Source organism: Strigops habroptila, chromosome 22 (genome assembly GCF_004027225.2).
Source record: "Strigops habroptila isolate Jane chromosome 22, bStrHab1.2.pri, whole genome shotgun sequence".
Lineage (NCBI taxonomy): Eukaryota > Metazoa > Chordata > Aves > Psittaciformes > Psittacidae > Strigops > Strigops habroptila.
Window position 1 is genome coordinate 1,651,868 of NC_044298.2, and position 23,331 is coordinate 1,675,198.

Genomic DNA, 23,331 nt, shown 5'->3' on the forward strand with positions numbered 1-23,331 from the left:
TGTGGGTGACCAACTTCTCATCTTCTGTAACATGACTTGACCCTTGATCAGTCTCCAGCACTAGGGTAGAAGATGCTTTAGTGACTGGACTCACAGGCAGACAGACCGATACTAGGAAATTCAGTAACAGGTAATTATGTCTTTTGTCTCGTGAGATGAGTTAGTCAAGATATCCACCCTAAAATGATGACAGACACAATAATAAAGAACAAGATGGGGTGTTAACGAAACAGTGTCTAATTAAGCCATCAGGGCGAGCCCCATGTCTTGGGAGATCCAGTTCGGCAACTTCTCAGTCATACCAAGACGTGAAATCCAGGAGTGCAGTAGTTTCCTTAGATGGTTTTCTATGTGCACAAAGGGTCAAAGTACGGGATGGAGAAAAATCAAAGCGTATTCACGCAGACATGAGGTTAGGGTCAGACTGAACATTTCACAGCCTGAGCTGAGGTTCTCTGCAGTGGTCCTCACTCCTAAAACACCTGATTCTTCTTTTCATACTGAAGCAATACAGCTTCAGGACCCTTCGAGGTATTGCAACACTCACATTCATCTCAGTGATAAACCAGATAAAGTTGGCAACTATAGACCTCCATTCGGAGCTGCTAGCATAACTGTTGCATACCTCCCAGGGCATCTTAGACTTTGGGGGATTTAATTACCTGATCAGCATTTGCAAGACTGCTGATGGGCTGATAGCCAAGCTGTGTGGGAGCTGGAATAGTATTTTCTGTCTAGGAACGAGGAGCTTGGGCCAGTATTTTTCTCACCTGTGGTTTTATGTTCCCTAGCATTAGTGGTACAGCTTCAGTATTGACTTGGAGCTGAGCTGGGCTCTACCAGGTGAGAGTTGAGGAGTTGCTTAGCTCCATGTTCACTGTAAAGCCACCTTACTCATTGCACATTTCTCCCGTAGTTTCCCAAAGTTTCAGTAAGGCGGGTTTCACTGCATATGGCATTTGCCTCTAAAAATAGTCTTTGTGCAATTCATGTGGAAGGGGAAAGCAATTACACCTCTACTATGGGAAAAACATTCACTCCCTTTCCACGGGCTGACTTCAGAGCCTCTTCGATGATAATTACCATCATTTTTCTGCTGAGGTTGTTGACATGGAGGTGAAGTGACCTCCCTGAGTCTCTCCAGACCTGGATCCAAACCAGTGTTTAAGGTCAGGATGGCCCCACCTTCTGATTTCCAGACAGGGTTCAGGTCGTCTCCCTTCTAGCTATGGAAAGTGTTTTTCTTTAATCACTTGATGTTGCAAGTTGAGGCTGGAAATTGGACTCTGAAATAGACCAGAAACCTCACTGCTTGCTAAAATAAAAACAGTGTCTCAACACAGAGAGACACTTTTTATTTAAGCACAGAGACACTTTAACAGGCTGCCTCCAGATGCTGCACAAGTGCTACGTGCCCTCTTTCTCTCGGGTGCTCTAATTGATGGGCTTAACAAGGTTACTGAAGCTCTGACCTGAAGATACATATTCATGTATGTTGCACAAATATTCAAATACAATATTTGAGCTGATGAAATGCGCAGTCTCCTTTCATACCCAGGTGCTCTGTTGTCTTCAGGCCAACAAGTGCAACGATAAAAAACTACTTTTTTATGAGTCTGAGCTTATTCTATCTTCCTGCTTTGAAGTGCTATATTTCAAGATCTTATCTCAGCAGAAAGGCTATTTTGATAACCACAAAGCATGATACTACCTAGAAAGCAGATAGGCAGGTTTTCCACTGCTGGAAAGTGTTCTAGTTTCTGCCTTCAACAGAGCTATGACTGCAATTTGTACCAGCAGAGCAGCAGGCAAGGCCTGAGTCAGGGTTAGCTCTTGGGCTGGGATATTCCCCTCACTAGCAGAGGCTGGCGACTGAAACTAAGCAGCTTTCAGAGCCAAGCAGGGCCCCACCTGCCATGAGGCAACAAAGGAAGTTGCACAGATGAAGTCACACTATAGGACAAGAAGATGTGGTCTAAAATTCAGGTGTTCTGTACTTCAGTTGCCAAACAATTATTAATAGAGGAAGTTACACCACAGCTAGAAACAGCTTCTTACATTTGCACCCCAGGAATCCCAACTGGTGACAGGTACCAGCTCAGCCTGTTGCAATGATTGCATCTGCATTGCGTGCTCTGATAAGAACTCTGGTAAAACGGTGGAGAGAGGACAAAGATAGTCCCAAGACAACCGAATGTGATGAAATTCACCTCTATGTAGGACATGTCATCTCCACTGCTGAAAATAATCCAACCATCAGAAATGAGGAGAGTTTGACTTGCATACTGATTGCTCCCTGAGATTTTGAGGATAATAATCAGTAAGCTATTTTCACTCAATGAACTTATTTTACACTGAATAATGCTTTGGGAAGAAGCTGTATATACTACAAGCTCCTTAAATTTCACATGTAGATTGAAATATCTTTTCAAATGCCATTCTGGCACTTAAATGAGACCAGTGTCCAAATTTCATTTGGGTGTGATAAATCTTGTATATTATTAAAAAAAATCCATTTTCTTTTCACATGATACATGGAGATAAACTCAGTTCCCTTTTCTGTCACACGTGGGTGGGTGGGATCTGCATCTTCTGTGCCATGGACAGTAAGATGGGTTCAAAACTATTTGTTCTAAAATGAAAGAAGAATGAAATCTATGATGATCTTTATGGGGAAAAAAATAAAAACATCCCTCATGAGTTTATAGAATCTTAAAAGTCACTTGAGAGAATTCTTTGATGAAAAGCAGGTGAGAGAAGTACAGATTAGCCCCCCGTCTTAAACTACAAATACATCCTAAGAAGTGGGGGCATTGAGTGAAATGAAATGAGTCATGCATGGGTTGAAGTGGAACTGTACTGGTTGACACCACAACAAGATTCCTGATCTCCATGGGGTCTGCAATGAATGTATTAACCTAAGGGTATGAACTTTATTCACCCGGAAAGTTTTTGTTAGATCAGTTTTTGTTAGTCAGAAAGGAGAATAAAACACATTCTGCACCAAAAGGCTCTCTTCACAGTGCCTACGTGTAAAACAAGTCTGTGGAGGAAATGCACAATGGCAGTTGTGAAAGAATGAGCTCATTACCTAGGAGGACTCATTCCCAGAAGGCAGGGCTTTGAAACCGTATAAAAGTTCTCAAATCTCTGTGCTGCACCATCCACTCGACTTCGTGCTTCTCCCTGTTGACTGGTTGGGTAAGTCAGAGAATACTGATGCTCTTTTGTGATGGCTATAATTTTACTGCTTGGTTTAATGTAGGCAGACTCTTTAAAAAGTGTTTTATTTGATACCTTTGAATATGAACAAGATTCCTTCAAAGAAGAGAAACTGGGCATTGGGGTAGGACAAGAAGTGTTGGAACGACTCTGCAAGACAAATTCAGATTGTGTGTAAAAGTGAAGATAGTTAAGTGCTAAATTAAACCCTTTCTGAAGAAGAGATTAGATAAAATATGTTGGTTCAAGTATAACTGATGCAGCCTTCAGGGAAGGAGAGGGTCTGAATGGCCCCCCAAAAACTCCTTCCAAAAATATTTTCTGCAATTCTGCTCTTTATAACAAGACTTCTTTTAGTACTCTAGTTTCACTGAAGAATTATTTTGTAAAAGACAGATTTGGGAGTATGAGGGACTGTAGAGAGCAGAAGGGTGAAAGTATTCCTAGTGTGGTGTCTCATTCATGCTAACCATATGAAGAACGACATATTAATTTGGCTTAATATCTTATCAGATCCTTATAAAGAAAATACTAAGAGACAAGTGATATTGATCTAGAGGATTTAGGAGGATGCAGAAGAGAGGAATTAATTTGCTTTGAAGATGTGTAGAGAGGAGTAGGCAACATGGGGAAGGGAGAATGAACTTGCACACACTTACATGATCTGTGTTGCTGATAGTCCTGCATTAACGGGACTTAAAAACACCCCTTCCAAGCAACACTTCTGAGATTCTAAACTTATCTGTGCCCTTAGCTTGTTTTTAGAAAAATAGAAACACACGCTTTACCAAAGACACAGCATGAGTCCAGACGAGCCTGGTGCCTACCTTCAGTAGCCCACAAAAGAAGGGCAGTTTCATAAACCATTAGGAAAACCCATTTAGCCTGTTGCACATTACTGGCCTTGGGAGAAGAAATCCCTCTTGATTATTCTGATCCACACAAGCTTCATGTATTGTTAGTGGCCATGATAATCCACACATATAGGGAGACATTGCCACTCCTAATTCTTTCCATGACAGTTGGAAGAACTGCGCCACAGGTAACCTCCATCCATTATATCATCGATGAAGTCAGAGTGAAACCAGAGCAAGAGGAGGAGTTGGCCTATTGTTACTGCAAAGACTCTTAATACTACAGAAAGCTATCAGCTTATTGGTGAGGTCCACTTTGAGGCCTTTGCACCTCAGTTCTCTAATTCCAAGTAAAATCTGGAAACCATTTTAAAAGGGGCAAAAGCAAAGGAAGCATTTCAGTTTTGCCAGTGTAAAATATCCTATTGGGACCAGATAAATATTTTTCTACTTTTTGATAGACCAAACATTTTTAAATGCTTGTCTTCAGCATTCATTTTATTATTATTATTATTATTTTGGCTTTCTGAAACCGCTATCAAACCAGCAGGTCTGTTATTTGCCAGCCCTTCTCATGAATTCCTCAGGACAGAAATGAGAGTTAACACGTTGGGAGAAGCAAAGCCACAGGAGAAAGAGCTCTGAAGTGTAAATCAGCTCCAAGTTAAAAGGAGTAGTTCTACCACAGTTAGACCAGACAGGGCTGTCGCACATTACAGAACAGAAAGGAGGGACAAGATAAACCAGATTCAGAACAGGAGCTGAAAGGCAGGATGAAAAAGAAAGAGCAAATCATTATTCTTTCTGAGCCAACCTGCCTTGGGAAACCAAGGGCAAACTAAGAAAACTTTATGCTTGCAGCTGATTTAATTTTTCTTACAGTTGTTCCACCCTTATCACAATGCAGTTCATTTGGCAGACACAATAACACTCTGACATTTCTTTCAGATAATCTTGTTTCCTGCAAAGATGTCTTTGAATCAAATGCAAATCAAGCAGGAAATCATGCTCCCACCTGGCCTGAGCAAGACAATTCCAAAGCACAGCCAAGACCATGCGCCACGCACTGATCTGGTCCAACATCCACAACAAGAACCTGAAGTCCAAGTCCCAGCACCTTGCCCAGAACCAGTTCCAGTAGCAGTGGTACCAGAAAAAGCAGTGCTGTTGCCAGCACCAGTGGTGGAACCAGCCAAGGGAGAAACACCAGTGATCGTAATACCCAAAAGTCCACCTCAGGAGCAACAGCAGCAACAGCAGTGCAAGCTACCACCAACTTTCCCACCTGTATCGCACCCTGAGCCTGTTCCACACCCTGAAGACAAATCAGAGTGCAAAGAGCTACCTGTGCCAGCCCCTGTTTCCTGCTCTAAACCAACTCCACATGTGCTGGAGAAGCAGGAGATCAAGGAGATCCCTGTGCCAGTTCCTGTTCCACATCCTGAACCTGCAGCATGTCCCCAAGAGAAGCAGGAATGCAAGGAGATCCCAGTGTTAATCCCTGCTCCATGCCCTGAACCTGCACCTCATCCCCAGGAGAAGCAGGAGCACAAAGGGATCCCTGTGCCCACCCCACCCCCTGCAGAGAAGCAGGAGTACAAGGAGACCCCTGTGCCAATCTCTGCTCTCTGCCCTGAACCCACACCATGTGCTCAAGAAAAGCAACAGTACAAGGAGATCCCTTTGCCAATCCCAGTGCCACATCCTGAACCTGCACCATGTCCTCAGGAGAAGCAGGAATGCAAGGAGATCCCGGTGCCAATCCCTACTCCATGCCCTGAACCTGCACCACATCCCCAGGTGAAGCAGGAATGCAAAGAGATTCCTGTGCCCACTCCACCCCCTCCAGAGAAGCAGGAGTGCAAGGAGACCCCTGTGCCAATCCCTGTTCCCTGCCCTGAGTCAAGGAAGTCCTCCCATCCAGAGAAGTATCCTCCCATTGAGCAGCAGCAGGTGAAGCAGCCCAACCAATGGCCACCCGCGCAGAAGTAATTTGCAGCTGGCAAGGGAAGCCCTGAAGAGAGAAGATTGCAAACCCAACCCTCCTCTCCCTGTGTCTTACAACCACAGGTTATTTTCCAACACCTTTTTATTCACCGCAGAATTTCTGTTAAGAAGCACAGCTTCCAACTCCCCCCTCCCAGCTAACGCTAGCGTTATCCCGTACTAACAGCCATAAGCTAACTGACATGTCAGGACTGGCAATAGATAATAAGGCTTCAAGTGGTGTCATAGGCATGTGTGTTCAGCTTTCCAGCTGCCTGAATTTCTGCCCTCTCCCAGTCATCCCTCTGCCTTTTAAAGGCCCAGAGACCAAAAAGCATGATGGCACACACAAGTGAGGGTCCATTAAGCTAAATAATAAACAACCCAAATGCAGTTAGAGATCTAGAGCTCATGCCTTCCTCCCCAAGCTCCCCATATGCAAATGCCATCTCCCACCTTGCAGTTAGGGGTTTTGCCTATTAATAATAGGATTTGAGGTTTGTGTGCAACCTGCTGCTAAGGGGTTCTGGTAAATGACAATGAGACTTTCTGAATCACAAATCTATAGTGCTGAATATTTTATGTCATTAAAAAAATAACACTGGGCTAGAGGAAATATTTTACAAAAGAGCCATCACCTCTTAATTATCTGCTTAGCTGAATTGATTGTAAGCAGTGCTTTCCTCAGAGAGCTCACCTTGGTTTTTCCAGGATGTGTAAAAGAACAGCTTAAGCTGAGATTATTTATGGAAAACATAGTTAATCAAATCCAATCCAGACATGTTTTGAAATAGATTAACTTCAGGTGTGGCTTTCATCTGTTAGACAGGATAAAGGAGGAAACATACAGAGTGCTGTCTCCATTACACCCAGGAACATGTTTCGCCACACAGTCTTGTTGTGTATGTATTTGGCACGTATCTCTAATTATTTTAGGCTGATATTATATCCAGGACTAATTTCACTGTGAAAATCAACAATAAAAATTACTTTGAATACCAAGTTGTGGAGATTTTTAATCACTTCTGCTTAAAAAGATGAAAAGAAGCCTCAGCTTGGAACAGTCAGTAATCTTTTAGGCTCAAAGCTGGGTGACTCAAGACTCAGAAACTTTCGTGCTTGCAGGGGATTCTGAGCCTGCTGCTCCTCTCCACACAGCAAGATTAGAGAACCTGCAAGAGTTCCTACATTGTGTCAGTCTATTGGGCTGGCTCATAGCACTGAAACACTCCTCAGCAAGACATCACATCCCAGACCACAGCACATGACATCAGATCACATCAAGCTGTCCCCACATTCAGTCTTCCCAGTTCAAACATATCCCCAGCCACTCTGTGACCTTCAGCAGGCATAACGCAGGGTGTAAGAACAAGCAAAGGAGGTTTTCCCATACTTCAGATGAGCCAGGGGTGATGCAATCCCACTAGTTTGGCCCTGTACCTGTTAGATACATCCAATCTCATTGTCTGATCACAGAATCTCACTGACTCACACAGCTGCTGGTTTGCAGAGCAAGCTTATGTCTGTCTGCCACACATCATATCACTCAACAGTTACTGCATTTATAGTTTTCCTCCTCTGCCATACAGCTGGCTGGAAATCAATTAGCTGAGCTAGTATGTCCTGCTGAGGAGCCTCCTTCTTTTAAAATAGAAGCTATTCATTCTGAGCAGGCAAAAGCTTCCTTTCAGTGTTCAAAACTTCCAGACTCTTTTCTTCTCAGCAGTTACAGTATAGTTTAGACTCTAAATCCAGTTAACCATTTTGATAGACCCACAAGAGCATGCTTCAGAATATTATACAAGAATTATTATACTAGGATGCTGTAGAGGAACTCTGCATCAGTGACTGTAGTGATGCACAGAGGGCAATGGGTTCAGACTTAAACAGAGGAAGTTCAGGAAGCACCTCTGCCAAAAACGGCCCTGCATTTAAATGGGCATGTGGAATGTTAATGTTTAAAGGTAACTCTTTGGCTAATAAAAGCAAGCAAAAGAAAATGGATGACATTAGTGAAGTGAAAAAAAAAAATATCAGGAAGCAAATAATGAGGTCACTTATAATTTTATTGCAGCATGTCCAAATAAAGATCAGAAGAAAATAGCCCCACAGTATTAGTTTTTTGTATTAAAGGATGAATAAATCCAACTTAATGAATTGCATCTCTTTGAAAAGTAATTTCTGCCTGCAAACAGAAGAGGTGTACTGCACATTTTTAGCTATTCTGGCAGAGCCAGCAGACAGGAGAACTTGGAAATAAGTATTTGTATCTTCCATAGCACTTTGTGGCCACTGCTGTTAGCGCTACTTCTGCTTTGGGCATTGCGGCTGCTGCTGCTGCGGGATGCTCTTCACAGGACACTTGGCTTGCCCTTTTGGGGCCTGAGATTGCTCCACACACTTTGGAGGACACTTTTCCTGGCATTTTGAAGGTATTTGCTGCTGCTGTTTCTGCTGATGGGAAGACATCTTTGCTAAGCCTGGAAGAAAACCGAGTTGCCATTTCAGTTATTTTAAGCCCTACATACTTCTTGTTTCTGGATATTAATTTCAGTCAGTTCTTCAGCTTTGAGATCAAACCAACAGTGAAGAATCTACATAAATTAATATAGGCAAAACCACACAACTGCCCCTGACCCCACCCTTGGAAATCCCTGAGGATGCTGCTGTTCAGAACAAATTGCTGTTGGTGACTGCAGAATACTGCAGCTACCCCACATTGCTTTTCTGGGTTCCCATTACAGTTGGTCTCTACGGAGATCAGCCACTCTGTGGAGGTATAACTGTATATAACCATAAATGAATAAGAGGCAAGCACCCTCTCAACAAAGTTGTGATCCAAACAGGTAAACGGCTACGGAGGTGGAGGGAAAAGAAACAATGATGGGAAGTTTCCTTCTTTCCCTCTGCTCACTGTTTTCTGAACACTTCAACTGTGACAAGCTAAAAAGCAATACAAATTTTGATGAAATCATGCTTAGTTCAAGGAGAAGCTCAGAGCAGTATTTAAAACTAGTCAAAGAGGAGCAGAAAGCTAGTGGCATTTAAGTATTGCGAATGGTTTTGAAAGAGAAAAATCATTTGATAACAATCCCTTCCAGCAACAACCTTGTCTCTGCTTAGTTTATTGAGTGTTTCACGGCAGAAGCCCTGTCTGTGGCTGTTCAATACCAGGGAACTGTCCTCCTGCTCAGTGGTGATATGGTTTTATACAAAGAAGCGAAACTCAGAGCTCAGGAGATCCAGGAGACTGCAGCGATCAGCCAATGGCTGCTTGATGGATACAAAAGAAGCTGCCGGCAGATGCCATCCTTTAGTAGCTGATACTCAATACCCAATGGTTATCCACAAACATTCTTATCAGTTGGGAAAAAAAGTTATGAGGGTTGACAATGGTTTCCTGGTCTAAAGAGTCAGCAAGGCACTGTCTGGAGCCTCAGAAAGTCTCAAAATAGCATAACACAGCTTTCACCTGTATGGAGCTGAAATTACCAGGGAGAGGAGCTGAAACAGTTACTAGACAAACAAAATAAAGAGAAATCACCCTGTCTCCTGAGAACAGGGCACCATAAACCCCCCCTTCTATAGCTAAATGTTCATAGGACTCACCTGATGTCTCCTGCTGTTGGAAGAAGAGAAGAAGAAGGCACTCAAGTTAACAAGCTTCCCAAATGGGAGGCTTTTATATGCTTTCAAAAGTCAGCCCCAGGAGCTGATGACAACAGATTAACTTGATAACCAGAATCTTTCACAACCAGAACTTGCTCCACTGACACCTCCATACACCTGGACTTCAGTCAAGGTCTGTGAGAGATGCTTCCTCTTTCAGGTGTGGGGGATTTGTTGTTTTTAATGCAAGGCACACCCAATCTGGTAATAACTAGCTAATTTATTAATAATTAATCTTCTTTCAACCCTGGGCAAAGATTCTACAAATGAAAGCAGATTTGAGAGCCGTTCTGTGTTTGGCAGTCCGGGTTTCTGGGTTTTGCTTCCATCCTTCTCTATTTTCATTCCTGAAAAGGGAAGTGAAACATTTGATATTGCCAAGAAATTAGAACGCTTTCCCCTTATTTTTTCTTGTGCATTCACATAGCTTTTCACTGAAGCAACTAAAACTTCTTTTTTATAAACCCTGTGGCTTGCTGAAGTTGTGTCAGTATTTCTTTTTTCTGGGGATCGATCTGTGTTTCAGAAACATGTTGATCCCCTTGAAACTTTTCCAAGGAAGGAACAGAGAGAATGTTTCAACTGAAATGCTGTCTTTAGTCCTAATGGAAAAGGTAGTTCAAGCCTCTCTTGAGTATTCCTCAATGCTATGCCCTGTAGGGTCATATTCAGCCCAATGAATTACAGCCCAGTCTCCATTACAAATGTGGGATACTTGGAGAGATGATGGACATGGCTTCCACTGGGTGTAGGAGAGCAGAAGGTGCTAATGGAAACAACATCATCTCACATCTTAACATCCCTCACTCACACCTGATTTACCAGTGGTCTTAATGACCCCAAGGTTGACATGGGCCAAATGTCACTAATTTGTTGTAAATAGCCAGGGGAATCTCAGCAACGCACAGAACTAACCACAGGTGCGTAGGAGCACCATGTGTCAGGGCTTTTGCAACAAGTTTCCCACAGGCGCAGGAAGCATGATGAGCACAAACCAATAGGTCTCTTCTGCCATTTCCTCTGGGGTTTTCAGTACCATGTGCTCCCATCTGTGATTACTGCAGCTCACAGCAGAGAGGGAAAGAAGAAAAAAATTTAAATGACTAACACAGTTGATAGAGCTGGATGAAGATGCTTGGAATTCAGTCATAGATGACTAACCTACAGGATGGATCTCATTAGTAACTGCATATGACTTCCTGACGAAGACTTTTACCATGCCTGAAAGTGGGAACTGACACTACGCATGTGGCAGCAGCAAGCAGTTATTAGTGAGGCAGAGTTCACTGCTGAATGCCCAAAGGTTTGCGTTCAACAGTAGTAATTAGAGGTGCACATTCCGAGTCTCCCCATCCATTTTTGTGCTGTTGAATATCTGGTTCACCTCCCCTTGTTTTGTCTATCTGAACTGAAAGGTGTGTTCAGGTGTAAAATATTTGCCTTTCTGAGTCATGTTTTTGCTTATCATTATTCCTCTCAGATGGTGTCACCTCTTGGTGTTGACAGAAATAACACAAAAAGAAATCTACTGTCAAAATCTCTACACCTGCACATAAGGTTTCATTAAAAGCTGATTTGGTAACAGTGTTTACACACTGCTAAATATAACCCTTTTCTTTTCTAGATCAGATGTTCTCCACCCTTGCCGTAATGATACAGTACGTGGATAGCAATTCTCTACATCCCAGACATGGAAATTGTGTGGCCATCACAGAGACAGAGGTAAGCAAGTCACGTGCACAGTATGGAAGACAATGGGAGCATTATCTCTGAAACTCAGCATTTAGATGGGTATAACATCCTCCCAGACAATGGGCTTCTTTCTGTTTCAAAATTATGTCTCCAAATAAGAAGATGCATTTATAAGTGAATTAAAATATTATCGTGCCTGCCAGATGTTAATGAACTGAATTAATGAACCAGAATGCCAAACAGTCTATCAGTCACAGATGTGACTTCTCCTCATTGCAGATGGGGAACAGACAGGGAATAAGAGCAAGACCTGCCCAAAGCCACACAAAGTTTCTGCAGCAAACTTGGGAAAAAACCTGCAATCTTGCAGGGCTTAGCCCTGTTCCTGAACCACAAAAAGGTTCATTTCCTGAAGCCAAATCCCCTACTTTCTGTATTACGTCAATTAGGAAGAATTAATCAAAAATACCATTTTTGTCTCCATCAGAGTGCTTTTAAGAGATAATTCAAATCCCAACCAGAACATTTCAATTCCCTCTTTCTTGGATTTGGGGCTTTCTTCCACTTAAATGTACCTTTTAATGGTGTCTAATATTCTCCTCCAAAATCCAGAGATACAAAGATCAAAATGTAAACATTAATAAAGGTGAAAATTGAATTTCTATCATTATTTTCACGTAGGATAAAACTTCTGGTTTTGTACCTGTCAGAAAAGTATTGACCAGATAATGTTTTGTTTGTAGTATTAGAAGACATTGCTCCACATTATAATGCATGCTCTCCCTGTTTACAGCACTGCATTGCAGGCACAAATTGTGCACAACCATAGCAGCTTTTTAAAATGAAAACTAAAGGAAGATGTTCTTGGGTCCAATGACACTGAAACGAGGTGATGAAAGAAAGACAGAAGACACATGATGCCATCAAAGGTCAATTTTTATTGCTGCACATAGACTTTGAAAGACAAGAGGACATAGATTAAAAGACAATATGAGAAATAAAGAACTGAAGGGGAGGCATCTTCCAACATCAACTGTTTACAGAACAGACATTGCTAAATAACTTCCCAAGATGCCCAGCAGTATAATTATTGGTCAACTGCAGTTACCAAGAAAAAAGGTGCTGAGGTAGAAGCAGCAGAAGTATCCTAGCAAGCAAAGACACAGGGCAGAAACATTCAGAGAAATATTTTCCAAGACAAAGAGAGCATGGGGTAACCAGATCAGGTGAGGTCTCAGTATGTTCCAGATGGGTCTGTAACGTGGTTTTCGTTCCGTGGATGCTTGTGAGCCTATGGATATTGCAACGCACTGAAGCACCAGGGCTGTGTGCTAGGCTCATATGTTAAGGTGATCAGCATGGGCGAGAGCAGACAGTGCTACACGGCTCCAGGCACACCGTATCACATGAATCAACACACTTGGTGGTACACACCTCCACACATGGGGGTGGGCAGGGCTCCACACACTTGGTGCAGCACTGGGTGGCACAAGGCTCCACGCACTGAGTGGCACATGGCTTTACACAGACATCGATGCACTTAGGGGGGCAGACCTCCACACACTGGGTGCTGCAGGGCTCCACGCACTGGGTGCTGCAGGTGGTGGCACACTGGGTGGCACAAGGCTCCACGCACTGGGTGCTGCAGGTGGTGGTGCACTGGGTGGGACAAGGCTCCACGCACTGGGTGGTGCAGGATGTGGTGCACTGGGTTGCACAGGGTGTTGTGCAGACCTCCACGCATGGGGTGGAACACGGCTTCACGCAGATGCTGTCACAGGGCTCCACACACACCGTCTTGCAGGGCTCCACACACTTGGTGCATTTCTGAACACAAATGGGAGGGGGCAGGCAGGGCTGTTTGCACTGCTCATAGTAAGCCATCCTTCTGAGGTGCTGGTAAAGCTAAAGACAAAGAAAAGAGATACAAAATCAGGGCACCCATCCTTTCTTCTTGAGCCACAATTCACAATATGATCTCTTGAAACATATGTAAAAGTTAGCTGTTGGACTAAGAAAAGAGCTCTTAGGAAAAATTGCATGTCTGAATGATTTCTGGATTCAGATATAGTCAACTACCACTGCCACATTATTTCTTCTTTTCTTGGGAACCTGCAAGCATCACAGTTAGGAAGAATAGAGCCATAAACCCTGAATTTTGTATAACTGCCCACAGTTAAACTTTGCAGCAGCCATAACATGAATATGGTGCATGTCCTTATTTTCTTAGTTATATCAGCAGATGTTCCCAGGCCCATCTTTTTCTTCTTCAGTTCCTCACAGAGCACACCTCTCTTGGTGTAGATATTGAGCTGCTAATGCCCAAAGATAAAGACCAAAGATCAAAAATTCAGGCACTATCCCAAATCCTCCAGCTGTGTATAACTGGAGTACATCATTGTACTATTGTCATGGTATATCATCCTGGTACATCATTGGAATTGTATCAGTATTAATGGGTTCATCCTTTTATGAGAGAAGGGTTGGCCCAGAGGTTACAGCTCCTATTTCCAATTCATTTCCTCATCTTGACTTGTCCCAGATGGCTCCCGCAGCTTTGCTCTCAGGTGTTCTGCGGCTTCCTTCTTCCAGACAATGTTTCTTTCCACTCATCTCTTTGAAGTCCTAAGACTACTCTGCAGCATCTACTAATTTATTTAATTTCCAGACTTAATGACATATGAAAAAATTAATGAAGATAGAATAAGTAGGAAGATGAGAGACAGTCACAGTTTCTGAAGAGGTGACAGGACATTTGCAAGATACTTAAGGAGGAGCAAACTCTAAATAAGAGTCAAACATCCTCTCCCCCATTCCAGGACAAATCCTGGGACTGAAACACCAGAAGCAAAGCTCTCCTGTGATCAGTAATATATACTTTTGACCAAAACAATCAAATAACACAGCCATTACATTATTCCCTGATAAATCCAAGAAAGACTTACCAGTTCACCAGTGCGGGTGAGTGAGTGAGAAATCAAACGAACTGCTGTGAGCATCAAAATGCAAACCTTTTTATATGGCTTGCATGGCGTCATCTCCGGAAACAAGGGAGCCCAGGGGTATGGACACCTGACCACTAACTACCTCAACAGGCTCCACCTATACATGCTTTACATATTTGTTTGCATCCTAATTTTTGATGGAAACCCTCTTCCAGGAAAAGCATATGATCTTGAGTAAATTCTGCTTCCACCTAAACCCCGTGTCATGTGGTTTTAAATGGGAATGATAAAGTAATTAAAAAAATCAAGTGCTGGATTAATTGCTCTTCAGAAAAAATTTAATATGCTTGGATATTTTCATCTCCTCATTTCCATAAATGTCTGGAAGGTTGTTCTCAATGCAATAAGAATGGATGGCTACTATAGGGAAGATGGACAATAGATCTGAATTACTATGAGAAATATCATGTCCTAATTCTTACGGTAAGAAGCAGCTAATCCTACAGTGGGCCCTCAGTGCTTCCACAGACTGTTGAGGTATCTGTTTCTCTAATAACTTTTTAATCATTAAATACACCCAACCCATTTCTCTCCACACTCTATTAACAACATTCATGCTTGGCAACGCCAGTGGGGACACAACTCTAGTTACCTTGAGGACTTCTTCAAGCCATTCATGGCAAAATAAAGGGACACTTATTTTAAAGGTTTTTTTTAACTGCCTGAGCAGTGTAAAGAGCTTCAGTTTAAGTGGGATTTAAGTCCAGGACTTTGAGTTAGCATATTGAAGTCTTTCACTATTCATGATAACTCAGCTCTGCAGCACAGAAAGCATCCATGAATGCATCAAATAGACCCTGCAGATTGTAAAAAGAGCCAAGAGCAACTAGCTCAGATTTAGGTGTGTAATATTTTTACAGATTGATCTCTTTCCATATTTTCCTCCTAGAGTTAACCCAGCTGAGTGATGTTGAGCAAGCAATTGTCCTCCAGTACTTTTAGGTCTACCCACATTAGCATCCTCCAACACTTATCTTGCTGACGAGTTTCTCATAGTCTGGTTTGTACAGTTCTTCATGCTTTCCTAGGGCTCCAGGCTCACCTCTAAAACCAAGGTGAGGACCGGTCCTACATCTCCCTTTCCATAGTGGGTTATTTTATAACCTATTGTTATCTTTGATTAGCAAGAAATTGTAACAACTTCTAAGAGAAATAGACATTTCAGGGGATACAAATTGATCTGCCTTTGTAATATGTGGGGACATGAGAGGGCTGGATTATTATTCTTAATTGAGACTTATTTGTGGATTGCTATTATATTTATGAGCAATTTGGTCATTTGACTAGTCACCTTAACTGCAGTGAGTCAGGACCTTACAGCAACAACCTTTCCTGTCCATCCACCTTTGGCAAAAGAGCTGAAGTGATTTTCCACATCTGACACTTCTGGGATATATTCAATTAAGTGGCATGTGTTAAGGTCTCTGGCAGAACCAGAGGCTGGTGTGAAGGGTTATGCTTTGATGAAAAGAGCACAAAAGAGTGCAAAACTGAAACTCCAGGAGGTTCCTGGAGCCCAGGAGGCGACAGGCTCCCCTACCTAGAGATCTGTCTAGTGCTGCAGAAGAGGAGAGGACCCCCCTCACCACTGTATTCTGGTACTCAGGACAATATTTCTGAAAAACTCAGTAAAAAAGAACGTGATCAACACTTTTGGATCTGAATAATCCAAGAGAGACTTCATATTTCACCACAAAGAACTACCAAAGATGGAGGCCCATCAAGACTGGAGCCATTTTCCTACAGCTATAAAAATCTTCCCTGCAGACATGAAACACTGAATAGTTAAGCAAACATGAGTGTTAACATAAATACAAAACTTCAGGGTGTGCACATGTCAGGATTTTTAATGGAAACATTTCAAACTGACATATTTCCCTCTGCAACTGTTTAGATATGCACCATTTTAGGCTGTTCGGCTGGATTTCTACTAGGGAAAAAAAGCCCTCTATTACCAACCACAGAAGACTTTTGTTTAAAAGTATATTTCTGGATTTATTGCTTTACCTAAAAACCTCCTAATAAACTTTTATTTTTTCAGAGAAATCAAGGATTCTCCCCAGATTCTCAGCATGGTGAGACCTTCCCAGCCCACTCTCCTGCATGTTGTTGCAATTCAATCTTAAAGCCTGGAGCCCTGTTACAACTGACTTTCACTTCTCATCATTCCCTACCACAACTACCCGGGGAAGGTGTGAGGGTGTGATCCAACTCTGAGGGCAGCTTCCAGGTGGGGCAGGTCTCCAGGCTGCTGGTCCATCTCTTGGCTTTGGAAACCTTAGCATAGCTGAGATGCCAGGAGGCCGAATGTAGAAGGCAACGAGCCTCCCATGAAAACAAGTGGCTTGGCCAGTCCATGCCCTAGGGACTATTTGGTTGAGTACTGAGATCACTACTTCTGGGGCTGAGAGGAACCCAAATATGGCACTATCCACCTCTTTTCCTGTTTATTCCAGAAGGTGAGTGCTCCATGAAGAATGATAAGTGAGAATCTGAATCCAATTTAACTGGAAAAGAGGAACTAGCTATGAAAATACCTCATCAATTTTATCTATTTCCTTCTAATAATTGCAGATATTTGCTTGGCTTTTCCCAATAGTTTAGAATGGGAATCTTAGTGTTCCTTAGAATATTTTAGATGACTGAATAAAACTGTGTTCTGATCTCTGAGGAATACCTCTTAGAGCTCAGAGCACATTGTCTGACAGAACAAGAAGTGTGGGTCTATGACATTTGCTTATGCTGAACAGCAATTTTCTGCCTCACATTATAACACTTCTGTGTCCAGGGAGGAAGGCTCTCTCTTTCTCTTACTGTGGCACAACCTTGTGATTTGTGTGAGGCTGGATCTCCCCAAGCCACATGCATTGTCACAGCCATTGGGGATGATTTGTCATGGCCCACTACTGTTTGTATTCCTCTATAAGATAAAGAGAGACAGTGATATTTGCAGGTTAAGAACCAGGCGTGTGCCCTGGGGCATCTTGAAAGAGCAAGCCAGTGGGTGGTCCCCGAGAGAGCTGTGCCCACGTCTGATGCTTCATCAGCTGGGTTGGCTACTGCCACAGTCTGCCTCCCCATCTCTCCTGCCTTCAGCAGCTGCTGCTCAATCAAATCCTACTCTACACCATTTCTGTTATGGGCCTTGGCATGTGTGACAGGGTGACTTTGAGTCCCTGAGGACTTTGCTTACTCAGTGCGAGCAATTTGCAAACAAATGGGATGCTAAGGAGGAGCACTGGGATCCTGTTGGCAGATGTTCATGGAGGTTTACCATAATTCTCAAAGACACCTTGCTAACACTACTGGCACTGCATCAGAATTCAGTGGTGAGTGAATCCATGTCCAATTCGCTATGTGATAAAGATTGCCCAGTTGCCACCACAGACAAGGAAATAGAAAGCAAAAGGCTGAGATAGTACCTGTGGGATACACATGGGTAATGAAGACACCCAGCATGATGTCCTAGGCCTGCTCACCTTCCCCTTGATAATGGCTTATTTACCCACTGCTCTTAATGCAACTTTTCATGTCAGCCAGTGTGAAGCAGACGTCGTTAGCCACAAGCTCAACCAGCTTCTGAGGATCTCTTTAGGAAAAGCTTTGGCTTTCCAAGTCTTTTCAAAAGAATGGGAGAGCAGAGCTTCCACATGCTGTACAGGATCCCCTCTCCCAGCGGTGATCTGAGATATCCCAGATGAGTCACCGATCTCTCCCAAATCTACTGCTTTACACCTTCCCATGCGTTCTAGCATGAGCTGTCACTCAACAGACACCAGAGTTTTAGGAAGATATTCAAAGAGAAAGGGTGAGTCTGCGGGAATGCCACAGAGAAGGAAACACTTGCAGACAGCTGATGCCAAGCGCACGTTTTTTATTATTGCTTCTCACAAGAAAAGGAACAAGATGGCAAGAAGAAACAGATGGGCAAATTCCTCCATCCACATCAGCGCAAAGAAGAATTAGAGAGGACCTCTCCCAGGCAATATTCCTGGGGGCATAAAGTCACTTAGTTACATGTCACAAGGAAAGGCATTGTTCTCGGGGTAAATACAGCAGAAATTATGCAGAGCATGATAAGGAACCATTGGAGCATTTCCTCTTCCTAGGGCAGGAAGGGCACAGGAAAGCAAAAAAGGGAGGAAAACCTTGGCAACTATAGGAATCAGCAAACAGGTTTCATTCCTTAGCCTTTGGAGACTCCACAGGGCAATGGCACTGCAGAGTAGGGTCAGCTTGAAGCTGTCACCACGGGAGCCATAACACGGAGGCCCTCATGGAGCCACGTACTTACTTCGTCAGACATCAATGTTACCCAGGTTCAAGTAAATGGTATTGCCATTGGGCAAACCTCCACTGCACGGATTCACACACCTGGGATTCTGGGACACATCAATATTACCCAGGTTCAAGTAAATGGTGTTGCCGTTGGTCGCAGCTCCACTGCACGGATTCTCGCACCTGGGACTCTGAGACACATCAATATTACCCAGGTTCAAGTAAATGGTGTTGCCGTTGGTCGCAGCTCCACTGCACGGATTCACACACCTCGGATTCTGGGACACACCAATATTACCCAGGTTCAAGTAAATGGTGTTGCCGTTGGTCACATCCTTGCAGCAGGGATCCAAACACCTGGGATTCTGGGACACATCAATATTACCCCGGTTGAAGTAAATGGGGTTACCCTGAGGATTCCCAGCACTGTTGCATGGATACACAAAGGGAGCCACGAACGGGGTGTTAGCAAAACTTCTAATACCATCCACATATCTTCCGAAGGAAGAACTCATCCCCTGGGTGGTGGGAGATGTAAGGTAGAGCTGCCTCCGCTGGCAACCGTTTTGGAAACTCATCTTTGAGGGAGAGATATTATCTGAAAGCAAGAAAGGAATATACTTTGTGGAAAACAAAGACATTCAGCTTTCACAAGGTGTTTTATATTCCTAGTTTAACTATGCTTTTGCCAGGGGAATCCTGAACAATATACTGGGAAAACAGCCTGAAATTCATAGCAAAGCAATAACCCCACAAAAAAGCTTTTAGACGTTTAGCTTCTGGCGGCACATACATTTCAAACAACTGCTTTTCCAATGGTGAAAGAAAAGCGGTGTGTACCGGACTCAGGTAGATTATATGGCAGGATCTGAAATCACAACAGCCCTCACATACCCACAGATCTCCTTGCTTTGGAATCAACTGCTTGACATTACTTCCCTACTTCTGCCCAAAAAGGAGACTACTAAGTTTGTGATAGCGCCTTGTCTGCGCGCAGGTCCTCAGCTACATGACATGAATGGAGGTTTCGTGCCACAAAATGTCCACAAGGAAAGGAGCTGACACTCCCAATGCAGCTGCTTTCCCACCTCTCCCACAGAAGTCCTCCGAGCTCTTCTCATCCAGACTTCCTTCCAGGCACCGCTTACTCTTGCAGCCTGCAAGTCTCCACTTCTTCTCTTCTCTCCCCTCCCACTTCTCTCATTTGAAGTCCTAGCCTTGCCTCTCCATCTTTCTCAAACCCACTAATTTCATGGCTGAAACAGAGTAGCATTGTCATTGGGGAAAGAGAGAGGTTAGTCCACTCTCAGCTACCCTGAGATGCATCTTGGTGGAGAAAGTACAGCAACTGGAAAGCACACAGCAAATAAAGACTGGTAGAAGTTGGAATGAATAGCTACCCTTAGCTCAGCTGCTTGGTAAGTACCATACACAAATCTCGCTAAGGGGAAGCACTCGTCAGTCTTCTAACTTGCACCTGCAGATAGCATTTGACAAGTAACTAATGCCAGCCACCACATTGCTTCCCAGTAAGCCAACACAGACTTACCCAACGCAGCACCAGCAAGCAGTAAGGAAACCCAAGCGGTTTGCGGAACACTACAGAATCCATGCTTTTATACGATTTCAGTGTCCGCGTCTCCGGAAGTGAGACACCTCAAGGGGTATGGAAATGCATTTTTTAATAATCCAGACCTGCTCAACCTCCAATCCTTAAATTACTGCCTTACCTTATGAATCTTCATGGAATGTGGCCACCGAGGTCTTAAATGCGACTCTATGACTGCTGCCTCAAAGTTTGTATTACTGACCCACGTATTTCTGCCGGGAAATGGGGAAGTAAGACCTGATGATGCAGCCTGGAACCAATCCCGTCGGGATTAAACTTGGTTTGGATAAAAGTTAACCTGGTGCATTCCAAAGCAAGGTCAAGGGACCTGCACAGGAGATCCAGTTTTGGGGAATAAAATGGCCAGATGAACGTTGTCAGATCCACACAGATGTGATCAACAAGGTAAGAGCAATGTCTTCACCAACCAAGAAGAAAGAAACGCAAGCTTTCTCAGCTGCTGTGTTTTATTTTGAGAACGCACACCCAAATTGGTTTGGTTTGGTTGAAAGCCCTCTCTATCACAGGACCCGGGAAAAGAACGATTTCAAATGGGGCCCCGAGCAACAGCAAGCCTTAGAGCAAATTCAAGGGGAGATAGATCATGCAGTAGCCCTTGGGCCAGTGCGCACCGGGCAAGATGTGACAGATGTGCTCTGCACCGCAAGCCGTGGAGAATGGTCCTACCTGGAGCCTCTGGCAAAAAGCACCAGGGGAGACTTGAGGTCGACCCCTCTATTTTTAGAGTCGGGGATACAAGGGATCTGAGGCCCGCTATGCTTCAACTGGGAAAGAGATGCTGGCAGCCTATGAAGGGCTTTCAGCTGCTTTGGAAATGATTGGCACTGAAGCACAGCTCCTCCTGGCACACGGGCTGCCCGTGCCGCCCTGCATGTTCAAAGGGAAGGTCTCCTCTACACATCAAGCAACCGATACTAGATGGCATAAGTGGATCGCAGTGAGTATACAATGAGGTGGAAGAGGAAATCCCAGTCATCCAGAAGTGCCAGGAGTTATCACGCACTGGCCAGAAGGCAGAGATTTTGGGATGTCACCAGAGGAGGAAGTGACACGTGCTGAAGAAGACCCCCTGTATAGTAAATTGTCAGAAAGTGAGAAGCAACATGCCTTGTTCACTGATGGGTCCTGCTGTGTTGTGGGAAAGCATCGGAGGTGGAAGGGGGCTCTATGGAGTCCCCTATGACAAGTTGCAGAAACTGCTGGGCACGCAGGTCTGATTGTCCGTGTAAGTACAAGCGTTCAGGTTGTGCAGATGTTATGATTTTTAAAGGAAACATCTCAAACTGACATATATCCCTGTGCAAGTCTTTGGACACGTACCACTTTTGCCTATTCAGCTGGATTTGTGCTGGGAAAAATCCCTCTGTTATCAACCGCAGAAGACTTCTCTTCAAAAGTATCTTACATGTCAATATCTTTGCTTTACCTAAATGCCCCCTATGTAAGCTATTGCATTTTCCGAAGCGCCGTGGCACCGAGCACTGGTTGGCATCAGGGAGTTCATTTCACTTTTGCGTAGCATCCCACAGTGCACACTACCCGCATCTTGGTGAGAAAGCATTTTCGCACGAATCAAGGATTCTCCCCAGATTCTCAGCACGGCGAGGCCTGCCCAGCCCACTCTCCTGCACATTGTTGCCATTCAATTTTAAAGTCTGGAGCCCCATTACACCCGACTTTTCCTTCTCATCAGTCCCTACCACAGCTACTCAGGGAAGGTGTGAGGGTGTGATCCAACTCTGAGGGCAGCTTCCAGGTGGGGCAGGTCTCCAGGCTGCTGGTCCATCTCTTGGCTTTGGAAACCTTAGCATAGCTGAGATGCCAGGAGGCCGAATGTAGAAGGCAACGAGCCTCCCATGAAAACAAGTGGCTTGGCCAGTCCATGCCCTAGGGACTATTTGGTTGAGTACTGAGATCACTACTTCTGGGGCTGAGAGGAACCCAAATATGGCACTATCCACCTCTTTTCCTGTTTACTCCAGAAGGTGAGTGCTCCATGAAGAATGAAACTTCTGAGGAGCACTTTGGGAAAAGCTTTGGCTTTCCAAGGCTTTCTCAAAGCATGGCAGAGCGGTGCTTCCTCATGCCGTAGAGCACCCCCTCTCCCAGCAGCTATCTGGGATATCCCAGACCAGTCCCAGATCTCTCCCAACGCTACCGTCCTACACCTTCCCATGCATTCTGCCAGGGGCTTCCACTCTACAGACACCAGAGTTTTAGGAAGATATTCAAAGAGAAGGGGTGAGTCTGCGGGAATGCCACAGAGAAGGAAACACTTGCAGACAGCTGATGCCAAGTGCACGTTTTTTATTATTGCTTCTCACAAGAAAAGGAACAAGATGGCAAGAAGGAACAGATGGGCAAATTCCTCCATCCACATCAGCGCAAAGAAGAATTAGAGAGGACCTCTCCCAGGCAATATTCCTGGGGGCATAAAGTCACTTAGTTACATGTCACAAGGAAAGGCATTGTTCTCGGGGTAAATACAGCAGAAATTATGCAGAGCATGATAAGGAACCATTGGAGCATTTCCTCTTCCTAGGGCAGGAAGGGCACAGGAAAGCAAAAAAGGGAGGAAAACCTTGGCAACTATAGGAATCAGCAAACAGGTTTCATTCCTTAGCCTTTGGAGACTCCACAGGGCTATGGCACTGCAGAGTAGGGTCAGCTTGAAGCTGTCACCACAGGAGCCATAACACGGTGGCCCTCATGGAGCCACGTACTTACTTCGTCAGACACCAATGTTACCCAGGTTCAAGTAAATGGTATTGCCATTGGGCAAACCTCCACTGCACGGATTCACACACCTGGGATTCTGGGACACATCAATATTACCCAGGTTCAAGTAAATGGTGTTGCCGTTGGTCGCAGCTCCACTGCACGGATTCACACACCTGGGATTCTGGGACACACCAATATTACCCAGGTTCAAGTAAATGGTGTTGCCGTTGGTCGCAGCTCCACTGCACGGATTCACACACCTGGGATTCTGGGA

The 23,331-nt window shown here is 44.1% G+C and overlaps 2 protein-coding genes across 2 annotated transcripts; one reads left to right on the top strand and one right to left on the bottom strand.

Moving 5' to 3' along the window:
• Positions 1–3,168: 3,168 nt before the first annotated feature.
• LOC115602725 (proline-rich protein 4-like) lies at positions 3,169–7,060 on the top strand. The gene is made up of 2 exons (XM_030474106.1): positions 3,169–3,201; positions 5,025–7,060. The coding sequence occupies exon 2, from the start codon at positions 5,046–5,048 to the stop codon at positions 6,066–6,068; it is 1,023 nt and encodes a 340-aa protein (XP_030329966.1). The 5' UTR covers positions 3,169–3,201; positions 5,025–5,045; the 3' UTR covers positions 6,069–7,060.
• A 5,716-nt stretch (positions 7,061–12,776) lies between these two features.
• Positions 12,777–13,307, bottom strand: LOC115602539 (keratin-associated protein 9-1-like). The gene has a single exon (XM_030473720.1). The coding sequence runs from the start codon at positions 13,305–13,307 to the stop codon at positions 12,777–12,779; it is 531 nt and encodes a 176-aa protein (XP_030329580.1).
• Between the last annotated feature and the right edge of the window lie 10,024 nt (positions 13,308–23,331).

What these genes read in the sequence shown, in the direction of transcription:
- LOC115602725 (XM_030474106.1), top strand. Translation starts at nt 5,046, where the DNA reads ATGTCTTTGAATCAAATGCAAATCAAGCAGGAAATCATGCTCCCACCT.
- LOC115602539 (XM_030473720.1), bottom strand. Translation starts at nt 13,307, where the DNA reads ATGGCTTACTATGAGCAGTGCAAACAGCCCTGCCTGCCCCCTCCCATT.